The sequence below is a fragment of the Stylophora pistillata genome, chromosome 5, assembly GCF_964205215.1.
Source record: "Stylophora pistillata chromosome 5, jaStyPist1.2, whole genome shotgun sequence".
Classification (NCBI taxonomy): domain Eukaryota; kingdom Metazoa; phylum Cnidaria; class Anthozoa; order Scleractinia; family Pocilloporidae; genus Stylophora; species Stylophora pistillata.
Window position 1 is genome coordinate 21656156 of NC_142523.1, and position 13712 is coordinate 21669867.

General features: G+C 37.5%; 1 protein-coding gene across 1 annotated transcript; it reads left to right on the forward strand.

Moving 5' to 3' along the window:
• Window positions 1-1215: 1215 nt before the first annotated feature.
• LOC148730793 (uncharacterized) lies at window positions 1216-4475 on the forward strand. The gene is made up of 2 exons (XM_088762135.1): window positions 1216-1410; window positions 3088-4475. The coding sequence occupies exon 2, from the start codon at window positions 3206-3208 to the stop codon at window positions 4058-4060; it is 855 nt and encodes a 284-aa protein (XP_088618261.1). The 5' UTR covers window positions 1216-1410; window positions 3088-3205; the 3' UTR covers window positions 4061-4475.
• The last annotated feature ends 9237 nt before the right edge of the window (window positions 4476-13712 follow it).

Below are 13712 nucleotides of genomic sequence, written 5' to 3' on the forward strand. Positions count from 1 at the left end.
GTTAAGTCTCAGGTATAGTACATCAAGAACATTAAAAAATGTCCTTGACACAGTTGTTTCATGCACTCCTCCAAATCTATAGGCCAAGTCTTTGCCAGACAAGTTCAACATAAGTCTTATTAGAGTTAGCATAAGTCTTTGAAAGGGACTCAAGGTACATTTGGCTAATTGTGACAGATATGGTAAAATAAAGTTGTAAATACAATACAGCAAGTTCCAGCTCGATAGACCAGTGTAAAATAAGACTTTTTCGTTGTTGTCTCGAAACCCATTTTCATCTAGAGAGACTTCCTTTAGTTGTTTTCTAACCTTACAGTTATCTTCTCTCAGAGACTTGATTTCAGCTTCTAAAGCCTGGATATCGCTTGAGTTTGTATCAGTCTGAGTTTCACAAGATTTTATAGAAGTTTGACTTCTTTCTGTAGTTTATTCGTTGACACCAGTCGCGGTAACACAATCTGTGGCCTTCACAGGTTCTTCTTGAAGAAATTCAGTTAGATTCTGAGGTTCAAGTACCGCTTGGGTACCTTCTGATTTTCTCCTTTTCTCCTTTATTAAATCATAACGATTTCTCCTTTTTCCATCCTCATTCTTGACGGAGTTTTGGCCAAAGTTTAAACTAGCAGCCCAATCGGCATTTTCGGTGTCGTACAGATCGGTTGGTTGCCCTGGTGAAACTAGAAGCTACACGAACCGCAAGCTACTAAACAAACTAGAAGCTACAGATACCAAAACTAAACAATCGCTATCGATTCAACACCACTATAAATGAAATCTTTGTACTCTTAAAACCTATAATGGTTAGTTTGAAAATTATTGTAGCATTGTACCTGATACGATGTGATCACTACAAACACGAGCGTTCGAATACTTCTGGAGTCAGGTCTTCACGTTTGATCCTCTTTATCCACTAGCTTTGGCGTTGTTTTTTAAGCAATTTCAAATTATCTCGGACATTACTTTTCACAGTAGGTATTTTAAAGAAACGCTTCTCTTTATTACGATTTCAACGGTTAGAACAGCCAAATACGACACAAAAGTTGACCATGATTGAAGTCTCTGCGTATATTTCTTTCGATCTATCATGCTAGGTTGTCCTCCAGATGGAAATTGCCGCGTGATCCTAAATCGGTAGCGACGTCATGTGCAAGGGGTCTATAGTAATTTATTAATGTTTTCATTGTTTCTTTGGTCACGTGAATTTTAGTTTACGCAGCTCAGTCACCAAATTTTAAGCTTTGCTTTGCCTTTCGTTTCTCCTCCTTTTGTGGAGTTAATTTAAGGCTTTTTCGAGCTTAACTGTTGCGGTGGCACGGTTGTTTTGAGTCGAGTAAGTATAGGCTGAGTATTCCGCTTGTGGAGCGCTGAATGGGCCGATCGAGGACAATAAAGAACGACAAAGAACTAGAGGTTTGTGACTGATCTCGTGTTTTGGATTACATGAATCACATTAGCCGTTAATTCACGGCTAAATCGAGTATCACATATATTGAAACAAAAAATTTCCTCGTTAATTCACGGCTAAATCGAGTGTCATACATGTTCTAAACGCAAAAAGTAGCCGTTAATTTTCGGCTAAATCGAGTGTCGTACATATTACAAACGCAAAAATTAGCCGAGAATGGCATTATATGGAAATCTTGCCTTCGCACTTGTTAAACTACTGCCGGCTTTGATAAGGCGTTGTATTTTCCGAAAACTGCTACTGAAAGTGTCTTGAATATACATCTATCAGAAAGTCCCTGATGCTGACACTGCCGACAAAGTGCCTTAAGGTTTGTATATTAATTGAACTTTTCAGTCCCAACAATAGATACGACTCTGATTATTTAGTTTTATCGACTGAGTTGGCCGCCATTAAGTGTTTTGAAAGTTGACATTTCGAGCGTGAACCCAGCGTCAGAGCAAACCGAAAAACGGGAATAGGTAAACTCTAATTTGTTGGTCTGATCTTTGCTTTGAATTAATGAAGGGGACATAACCATCAGTGACAAATGTCGCCATTTTCACAACTGCATTGGAAAAATTAAATGGAATCTCCCGGCTTTCGCTTACCAGAAACGCAAATTAAAATAAATGGTCAGATTCCTCTGGGAGAGAATGGTTTGTAGCCTGCTTTTTTCTTTAATCAGAGCGGCAGCCTTTGTTCTGAACTTATGCCTGTGTGATCATTTTTTGCAGAGTTGTTTTGAAAATAACAGCGGCGCCTAGTCGAATTGTTATCACTGTGACATTTGAAAGCAGTTTTTGGACGGTCAAGTTAGGGCACTTGAAATAGTTTTAAATTTAAACTTCTTAAATAATTTTATATTTGGAGATGTCAACTGTTTAGTTAATTGGAGAAGGGGAAAAAAGGAGAAGTGGGCAAGATTAACGTGCAGCCCAAAGCTTCAATTTGGACAATGGCGAAAATGAAGGACTGAGTCGCCTATGGGACTACGGCTTCTGTTTCAGAATAGTAGGGAGTTTAAGAGAACCACGATGGCCACGGCAAAGTGAACGTCACTAAACAAAAGCTTTTACGAGCACAACAATGGCTTTGCAAGCTCGTTGTAAATCTCAGTAAATTTCTTTGCTACCTCTGCAAAGCAACAGCGGGAAAAGACCAAAATTTGCATTGTCTGGAGAACGTGAACGACAACAACTAATTTTATTTATAATTTTATTCTAATTTAACGCTGTGTTCCATATTTAGCTTTGAGATAGTTTTGATAGAGACAAACTTAATGACGAGTATCGCACGATTCGTAGGTAAATTATGAATTAATTTTTTAATCGACGTTGTCCAAGGCTTCGCCGTCTTCGTTTTTTAAACTCTCTAGTGTGGGGTTACACGGACACCTAGCAAGAACTCGACTTCTTCTACCAGTTTATTGAATACCATAAACTCCGGAGCCTAACCCGACTTGCTTCCGTGCTAAACGGCAGAAACTTCTGCCCCTATGACAGTGGAGCCTCCCACTTTTCATGAAATGTCGTTCCTTTTACACCTCGCAACCCCTTTATGCGTTGGTTTTTTACAAACAAGGAGCGTATTATATACATCATGATCAAATAATCGCTTATATTTTTTTCATTCTTATCCAGACCTCCCCTAGCCCTAACCCACTGCTGATTAGATAAGTGTGTGCTCTCAAGTAACAAGACAATACAGCTTCTTTCAACAAGCTACTATAGATAGGAAGACGTCGCTCTCGCATCACTGATGTCTTTATCCGTGTCACTTTTGATATCAGTGCTGGATTTAGGCGCAGTGTTTTTTAACGGACGACTGTTACTGAGCTGCTTCAAAAGAAACACAAAGTACAAGTTTGTTCAAAAGTGCTGGATGTTGGCAAGTCTTCAGGCTGCTAGTCAAGTTGCAATTCTTGTTGCAGATGGCATAGAATGGTGGAATGGCATCCAGATTCAACCTACCGAGTCCTGTAATGTCTTCAGAGTTCTCTCCCTTTCAATGTTGTTTTTCCAAATTTGTATCCTGACGGCAATCGTAACAGTTTGTTATGAGCATTTGGCAGGACATGAAGAACGAAAATCATTTTCTTGCCTTTCAATGTACATAGTGCTTCTTCTGGGATTTCTCGGTTCCGCAATTATGTTTTGGCACTGTTGCTTCACGCGAACGCCCACTTCTAAAGCCGTCCTTAAAGTTGCACTGATTTTGACCATGTCTTTTGTCGTCTATCTGTTTTCCACAGCCTTGGCTAAAAGTGATCCTGAATACAACAAAGAAATCACCTCACTCAAATCAAACGCCTCAATGAATTCGCGCCTTTCGTCATGGTCTTGGAAAGCTTGGGAAGAAAACAAGGAGTCTTTGTTCTTAACAGTTTTGTTTACAGCATGTTCGACGCTGATTTTCATTGGAGCGGCCCATGCTAATCCCGAATCAGCTCTGTGGGGTCGTGATTTGAAAGGAGAGATGTTGTTCAATGGAATTGTTTATCACCTAGTCCGTAAATTTTGTGTGGGAACGGGTTTGCCAGTAACAGTGTATTATTTTATTAATTTGAGCTATTCCGGAAAGAAAGAAAGAGACAATATAATTGAAACAATTTGAAAGACAACTTTGCCATTAACTATGGAGACTGAAGTGGAACTTCGCTTATAAGAAATCGGTTTATTCGATCATCCCTTTCTTATTTGCAACTCTTTGAGTCACAGTACATAGCAAAATTATTTGTTATTCCTCTTTCTCGAAAGGATATCGGCAGGTTGACGTCGGAGGTACCATCTAGTGTAGCTGTTAAATATATATTATAAATCTGAAGGAAGATTAATTCTGGGTTAACATTGGAATTATATGATTATGCGAAGAAAAGTCTCCTTTTTGTATTACCACTAAATAATTATAACATAGCACGCGCGCTAGTCCTATCTAATTCCTATTGCGTCAACATGAACAATTTCTTTATGTACCCACGGCCAAGCTCAATAAAATGACGTGTGCAGTTTCAAAATAGCTGCAAAATTTCCGTCGAGTGAGTCCCTTAAGTTAAAGTCTCGGAAAGCAATACCAGTAAATGGAAGACCTACCAAACTTTTCTTTAGCTTTAATTTCGACCTTTCCGCAAGTAGTAAAGCCAACAAACACAACGAAAACAAAACACAACAGGCCCGTCTCCCGAGTTTATCGGAACAGGAGCTGGAGGAAATCTTAGCTGAAAGACATTCAGCAAGAACTAAGAAGACTACAAATTGGTCTGTGGCAACTTTTAAAGGTAAACGTCTCTGTAGATGAGGTTTTTTTTTTTTGGTTACATTTGTTAACTCTACCGAAAACCATTTAATTACAAAATCAATAAAACAATCAGAGACGCCAACATTTTCGGCCAAATATAATTTCAAAAAACATTACAAAAACGTCATTCAGCGCCCAAATTGTTTTTGTATGTTATAAAAGAATTGTTTCATGCTTTTAGCTGTGCGTATATCGAGTTATGGATGCACCTGGGAAGTTTGGAGAGCACTCAAGAAGCTAGAGTTGCTCGAGGCGCAGCCGAAAGCAACTCTTACGCTTCTCTTGGGCTCTCAAAACTCCCCGCGTGTATCCATAACTCGGTATACGCACGATAAACATGAAACAATTCTTAAATACTACTAAGTTAAGAATTTCTTTGAAAATATTGTTGTCAAATCCTCAGTGACTAATACCTTTAATATTCAGCTCAGTTCAAGCATTTTTCCTCCAAGAAAGAGGTAGTCGAAAGGCGTTTTAGAGCAACAAACATTTCATTATGAAAGACGACAGGTTAAGCCTGTTTTGAATCAAGAATAACAGCATGGAGGACTTTGACTTGCACCTTTGTTTGTATTTAGCATTTCTGTCTTCATTCAAGTAAAAATCTGTTTCTAGGGAACCACTTGACTAGTGCGTCAATGTCGTTTCGGGCTTTTTCTGACGATGATCAGAATATTGATTTATTTTGCCTCATTCTTTATACGCTTTTCTGCTATAAATTCGTCGCAAATTTTCGCAGGACTCTCTTAAGCTCCCGTAGCTATTATTTCCTTTTGCTATTTGCAGTAAAATCCTGTTTCGAATCGAATATATCCCTCGCTAAACTTAAACGCTTAAGACGATGAACTCGCCTTTTTCGATAAAATAAAAAGAGAAAAAAATTCACTTTAATTCTGAGATTCACTTAACATCTGGCTGCTGGTGTATCTTGAGGTATGGTGAGCCATCTGAGATTTGATGTAAATTGTACTCTCCAGCTCTGGCAAACAATCAAGGCAGTTGGGAAATTTTTATTCACCTAAACTTTACAAATCATGTGTTTTACTTATTCATCTTTCTCAACAACCTTGAGCTTCCCTTTGGCAAGAAACTTCGTGGATGTGAATTCTTCTGAGCTGTTTTACACACCAGCAAGCTGGAGGATCTCAATGGGATGATGGCTTTTAAGGCTAGCAGATAAAGCTTTTGGCCAATTTACGGCTAACAGTTAATATATATTTTAAGTTTATTATGATCGCCTGAATAATTTTACGTCTAATTACTTGTTACGACGAACGGTTAAATTGTCGATTTTTACGACAAACAGGTTAACTTTTTTGGCCGTTTCACGGCTAAGAGCTAACCTAATTATGACCTTCTTTGAGGAGCTCTCCTTTTTTGGGGTAAGGTAATGACCAAGCAAGTCCAGCCACAAAATAAACTCTGCTTAACGACTTTATCATATCTGATTGCTTGAATTGAAGCGGACAGCTATAGTTGCCTCGAACGTTTCAATTGTTTCGATTATCATGTACGATGCCTAGCATTTTTATTTCTCTAGTTGGTATTTTTATCATCAAAATTATCATTTATATTATATATATATTTTTTTTTGGCACGAGGAAATTAGCTATACCTGAGGGATGTTAGAACAGTGAAAAGTTTGCATCCCGTGTTTAAAAAAGGTACGTTATGTTTACGGTGGTAGACAATTTCTCTTCTTCTCGAAAAAAATTCATTGATCCACTCCTTTTTCTGCATGAGCGAAGGGAACACTCAAATAAAAAATCCTCTCTCCTATGGAAGATTTTGTTTCCTTTTGATGACATTTAGGAAAACAGCAACTCGTACTGATATGGAAATAGAACGGAGTAATTTGACAACGACGCATTGCTTTCCAAGGGCCACCCTCTCATAATAAACCTGACACCTCACTAGGCTAGGTCTCGTTGGACTCAACCCAGACCGACCGAGTAGTCTGCCATATTTGCATCCGGTATATTGATCAAGTGAATGGTGTGTGTAAGTTTTACACTAACCATCACTCCAAGTTTTCCTGTTTGTCCGGCAGGTCTTCTTCTTTCATAAACGTTTTTGATTTATAATCCACGAACTGGATCGCATAAAGCATTTTTTTTCTTTTAGTTTTATCAAAATCCTAACTTAGTCGCCAGAGGGCTCTATCTAAAATATTATCATTACTGTTTGAAAGATCGTTACTATTATCATTAGATAAGTGCTGAGATTACCTAAGTGCAAGGTCACTCGATAAAAATCGTCTGTATTTGATGAGAAGTAATCCTATTCTTTATACGATCTTTCGTATGACCAATTAAAAGCCTGATACGATTTTTTACCAAGTAAGAGAAATCGGACATGTAACAGTTTTCACCGCCGTTCGGGGCGGCCATGCCAAGTAATTGAGAGTGAATGTTTATAACTATCCCTGCCCGATCAGAATCATGGCCTCAACGTTTGAAGACGTCAGTTCGATGAAAAATTTATCGAGAAACAAGAAAACGAAAATACGAAAAAAGGAAAACTCAAGTTTCTAAATATTCTTCCACCCACAGACGATTATCAACATGGCCAGCGAGTATTTTCGTTCTTTGCCGGTGCTGTTTTTGTTAGTGGCCAATTCAACATCGCTATCAGCAGAGTTTATCAGTCACCGACCTTGGCCCGCCCAGAAACTACGATAAAGTCCACAGAGAGATACATAAGAATAAAAGTGTTCGACTCCGATTCAGTGTGAAAAAAACGCTTTTTAGTTTGAAAGCTTATGTCAAACATAAGCCTAAATTTCTTTGAATAAGCTTTCTCTTCTCTTGAAACTAATCATTTTAAAAGTGTAGTTCCGCCTTAAAAAAGAAACATATTTTAAATCGGAAATATAGGCTTCTCAACAGCACTGATTAAGTGCAAATAAGAGCGATGGGAAGATATCGAGCTCGCGACTTTCTTTTTCTTTTAAGCTCAGTTGACTGTGATTTAGAGTCAGTTACAAAAAATTGTTGTATCTCAGTACTGATACAATAAACAAATTACTTCATTGTTAATAAAATATTCATATAGGAGAGATTTGAGAAAATTCAGCTCTTGTTTCATAGCATCAAACGGATTATCGTTTCCTGAAGTTCTCTCTGATGCTGTCTCAAACGGTCCAAGAAGTGGACATTGAACCATGTGATCTGTTATACAGAGGCACAGGAAATCGAAGGAGAAACGATACTTTTTCATGAAATTATAAAAGGTAAAGTCATCGAGAACCAAGCGTTTTTTATACTAAAATACAAATTAGCCTCTGTAATTCAACAAATAGATTTTCTCCAGCAATGCGAGGCCTCAATATATTTGCTAAGAGGTGGTAACGTTAATACTAAATTTTTAACAAAGTTTCACAGAATAATCTCTACTTAGAAATTAATTAATAAAATCTTCCTTTCGTCACTTTGTTGCTATTTTCATGTCTCTAACTATGCAAGCTGTTAACTAGTTATGGTATTAGTAAAACTAGAAAAATTTCTGAGAATTTTACTAAAGAATAAGGATTTAGAGGGTGAGGTTGTTGTCAAAAACCTTCCAATGCTCAGTTTTTAAATTATCAGGTTATTGCAAAATGTTTTGGGCTTAGCAAGACCCTAACAATCTGACTAATTGTCCCAGGGTGCTGGAGAGCAATGGGAATGCTTGTCACTTGACTTCTGGTTCCCCAACTGTAACCCTAACCCTAACCCTAACCCAAGTGTAACCCTAACCCAATTGTAACCCTAACATAAAAATACTGGAAAAGGGTCAATGGATCTGAAGTGATTCCTGCAACCCCAACCCTAATCATAGCTGTCTAACTCTTGAGGGTGTCAATTACTTTAGTCCGGTTGTGTTAGTTTTTTTCCTTAAGCCTTTAAACATCTGTCACCCTAAAACGTTTCATTTCCTAGTATAACAAGATCCACCCTACTTGAGCTGTTTTCATGGTTAACCTAATCGTTGAGATGACCACTGGAACTCATAGGGAAACTAAGCGCTTTGAGGTTTATTTGGGAACCATGTCTTGACTTAGAGTTACTCTATCGAACATTTAGAGTTTTTTGTGAAGTTATTTGTACCGATCAAATTAGCTTTTGTTTAAGTATACAAATTTGGGATCCTTTGAATTACTTTTTCCCAATATTTACATTTATAATCCACATTCCTTTACCCTTCGATCTCCAAGCCAGAAACCAACCAAGAAACCAAAAGTTGCAAGTTTAATTTGAATTTAATCTGTTATATTCAGGACTTTTCAGAAGTACTAATTCTAAGAATTTATAGTTTTGTATTTGTAAAAGTTTTAAGTACCAAAGACAAACTCCTCAAAATAATCGATGCGAGCTTGCAACTAACATGATAGGGTGCTCCCGCCACGCAGTACATTCGTCCTCTATTCTTGATGTCTCCTTTCTCCAGTATAGTTGCCGACGCGTCTTCACGATTTGTTATGTCACGGCCACGTAACAAGGACACTTTTGGCTGCAGATAGTTCTTTTCATGGAAAGAAAATGATCAAGCGACAGTTCTCTAGGCTTTGAGGTCGATTATTTCAAAACTTAGAATACAACTTTCAACAAGAAAATGCAAAAATTCGTGTCATAGGCACTTCGGTAAGTAACTTGGAAAAAATGAAGTTGATCATTGGTTTTTATGGAAACTGTAGGAGTAGCTGGTTCTTGCGAAGGGTTATTTCTTTCTTACTATTGAAAACCTTCTTTGCCCTGACGAAGGAAATAGTCTTAGAAGAGTCTTAATGTAAATTCAATAAGGACCCAGTGTAACGTTTTGGTCCAAACGTAGAGATCAATCGTACAGTATAAGCTGGTCGTATTCGAATGTTCTAAACTTTTGTCTCCAAGAGTTGTTTTGTATGTCAATTTCTCCACGAGCTGGTCGACCGACTGTGAATTGAAATCCGTATAAATTATCATGCAAGTTTTCGGACTTATATTATAAATATTTTGTAAAGCAAGCTTTCGTGACGGGTCTTCAGGCTCTTTTACTGTATTTTGCAGATAATTTTCCATTAAAACTGGCGCCCACAAAAAAGATTGTTGATAAGGATTTACAAGATGACAAATTGAAATATATTTGCTCCCGTTCAAACAGGAAGATGGATAAAACTTTACTTTGCTATTGACACCTGCTGTTTTAGCTTTAGCGAGATCTTTGCAAAAACGCTCGCCATTAGGGTTTTTCTACAGAATTAAAGACCATCTCTTTGCTGTCCTTTTCTTTTTTCTTTTTTTACCAGATAGGTCACCGTTGCAGCGTCCTATCTTTCAATACCTGTTTGGGGCTGCGTCGGTGGGAGTAACGAAATAATTTGAATATATCAACAAAGTTGAAGTGGTAAATTGGCCACCGTAACGATTACAAAAGCTGACGTTTCGAGCGTTAGCCCTTCGTCGGAGCGAATAGAGGAATTGTGGGTTGTGTGTGCTTTTAAAGGCAGAGAATGGAGCTACGTTATTGGTGGGAACATGGCAACGAGAGAAATATCGATATACGTATGAATTCATACGTATGTCGATATATTTTTCTTTTTATTTCCCCTGTTGCAAATGAATCTTCGATCCATTTCCAACAAGGGAAGGAGATATAAACATACCTTTTGCAATCGAACTTTCTTTTGAAATATAGGGTCACAAAACTTTTAATTTAAGTAGGAGTAAAAATCAATCGAGTTCAAAAAGAATATACAGTAAAACCATGGTGACCAATTCTACTAAAGAGTGATCTGTTTTTTAAGGCGCGATCCCTCTTTCAAGGAAAGCAACCAAAAATAATGACCATAAATTTCCCAACTCATTGAAGTTATAATGGGGGCAGACAAGTATTAATGAGGTGCATGGCCATATGTATTGGATTACAGTTCAAGGCTCCAAGCAAAAGAAAAGCCATTGATCGAATGAAACAAAGTAAAACGCTCAAATTAAATATTATTCCGACTTCACCCAGTGTCCAGAGCTTTGCAAGGTGAAAATAAATAAACTTCGGCCATACCGAATAATACAATAAAGAAACAATGCTGGGAGAAAAGTTAATGAAATTAAAGCATTTACTATTTTTTTTAGGCAACCCCCCTAACTGCATCAGTTTTTGAAAAGATCGCACCAGAGCTAAAAACCCAGGTGTCAAAAGCAAATTGTTGTCCCTTTTCCTGTTTGAATTGATGCAGTTTTTTTCAGGTTTCCACAATGTGTACATTAACAATAATGTACATCATATTTGCATGAAAAAGTGCGACACTTTTCAAGGTAAACATTGCTTAATGATTTTAACGGTCCTGACAGCGCTCGCCTTTGAAAATGTCCTTGACACAAGTCAATTAGGTGTTAAGCATTTTCATGAGAAGTTTTCATTGGATTAAAACGAATCGGGAATGTTATATCATTGTCATCTGAGCCACATACCAAATGAAATTTGTCCGATGGAAGGCGAAACGCTGTTTATATCTAAGAGCCTTATTTTAACATTGGCCATCTTAAGAAACTTTTTATCACAACCAAGTTGATGAAAAAAATGGCATGCCTTCAACAGAAGCACATGTATTTAGGAGAGCAATGACACGTGTTAATTCTGTTTTTATTTCTATTATTTGCATAGCGAGCGCATAGTTTAAGGAAAAGAAGTTTTATTTGAGACTATAACATACAATTCAATTTATATGTTCTTGCTCGAGCAACTAAAGCCTCGCTATAATCCATATATGGTTCTAAATCTTGGAGCATAATGTAAAATCAAGACTTGCAGAGTTTAGTTATCTCCGCTTCATCAGAAGCTTTTCATCTAGCGACATGTCAAGCAAGTTGACGAGTAATGCATTGTACACGGAATGACAACCGGATCTTCTCGGGATCAAAGGGCAGTGTGAAGTTTATGCATTATCGGACATTTTTATTGCTATAAACCTGCTCTGTAGTAAATTAACGACACCTTTTGAAAAGGAGCCTCTTACATTCTGGCTTCATGTCTCTTTTAAAGAAAGCGTAAGCTATAGGATTTATTCCGGAGTTAATAAGTTGTAAAGGGACTTTGTATCGAAAATCTTTACAATCACCATTTAATAAAATGATTAAACTACAACGCATGTATATTCCGTAACACAATAGAAACACACTCGTGACCAGTGCCACCCATTTCAATGCTGACCTACCCCGAGTTTTAACTTTAGCGACCCTTTGATTAAACTGCAGTTGTTTTGCTAAGGTGCGATCTCTAGAGTTGTGCTTGTGAACAACAAGAAACATGGAAACAAGGCAAAATATCAAAATAACGCACGAGATTACCTCGTACAGCAAATAGAAATAGCCCTCGATTCGATCGATTGAATTGAAATTCATCAACAATGTAGTCAGAGTAAAAGAAAAGGAATTCCCCAAGATGTAAGAACAATCTGAGTTACTCGGTAGCGCTTCATAAAAGTCATGTATTTGAAAGGTTTCACGACGGCGATACATCGTTCCAATATCAAACTCAACAAGTTTGTTCCAAATGCGTAAAGTATGAACGGCCATGCGTAGATCGTAAAGTGGAGGTCATCATCGGAGATGTGCTCCTTTACCACTGCGTAAAGAAAACGGGAGGGAGCAGCAATCATCCCGACACAAAAATCAGTCACTGCTAGCGAAACAATGAATGTGTTGGTTTTGGTACGTAGCTGACGTTTATTGCAGACAAGGAAGATGACAAATCCGTTTCCAACCATCGTGAGCATGCAAAGGAACCAGCCGAGAACCCAAAACCACGTTTCCATTGAAACTCTTTTCAGTAGCTCTCTATGACTTTTCTCGATCGTTTTCTTCGTCACAGCGAAGAGAGTTTTCCACAGTCATACGAATGAGAAATGGTAACTGCTCAGTTTTAAAAAAGCTTTTATTTTATTCTAAACAAAACCATGTGGCTTCATTCACACTTAGCATTACAGTCAATTAATTTAATAGCCATTTTTTATGGTGTCTATTTAAGGCTCCAAAAGTCCACGCTCTTTTCAGACGCTTTGACACACAGAGTTTGACTTCTTTTGATTAGTTCTCTATATGCATGAAACAGTCAGAAGGTTTGATAACAAAAACGGGTGTTATTTTATTAATTCTATGTGTTCCATCTCAGAGATTATGGCAGATTAGTAATTTCGCCTATCAGTGTACACCAGAAGAGTTAAAAGTGCTTTTCGTGTACGCTGATTGGCTAGTGAGGAAGTGAAAAGCAAGTACTATTGACCATCGTACCGCCGATGAGACAGAATCGCGTTTGAGAGTTTTATTTCCGATAATTTTTCTGTATATTGAAAAAAAGAATAACTTTTTTTTTTTTTTTTTTTTATTTGTGGGGTATAACAGTTATTCACCTCAGTGTCAGTAAAAGCGGGGGATATTTACCACACCGGTTTGCAGCTCGGTAAATATCGATGACCACTATTTACCCTTGTTTCGATGAATAATTGTTACATAGTTTGAAGAATATAAGAATGAGGAGAATTTACCCTGTTTTATCGGTGAAATTAAATGAAATTCGTATACAGTTGAACTGGGTTATTTATCTCAGTTCCATTGTAAGCTGGTTGGCTAAAAATCAACTTAGAAGATAAAATTTAATTCATTACACACGGATCCACAGGCAAATGTTCTCAGACCTCAGGGAAGCGCTAGGCTTACGCATGAAATCAAGTTTTACCTCCTCTGCAATCTCTTTTAGCTGATTTAGTTTGAAGACTAAGGCAAATCATTTGTACGTAAACTAATAAGCTTAAAATTATCGTGAAACTATTACATAGCCGTTTTCCTTTCCTCTGCTTTTTTTTTTCGTTTCTTTTTTTTTCTCTTTTTTCTTTTAACGAATGGACCTTAAGCTGCGAACGCGAGTTACCGCTTTATGTTCTTCACATAATTTTGATATGATTTTAAAATCTTGATATCTTCCTTTTTTCCCATTTGTGTAGGCCAATCAGAGAATT

Excerpts from the sequence above, each read along its gene's own strand:
- LOC148730793 (XM_088762135.1), top strand. The coding sequence starts at position 3,206 with ATGTCTTTATCCGTGTCACTTTTGATATCAGTGCTGGATTTAGGCGCA.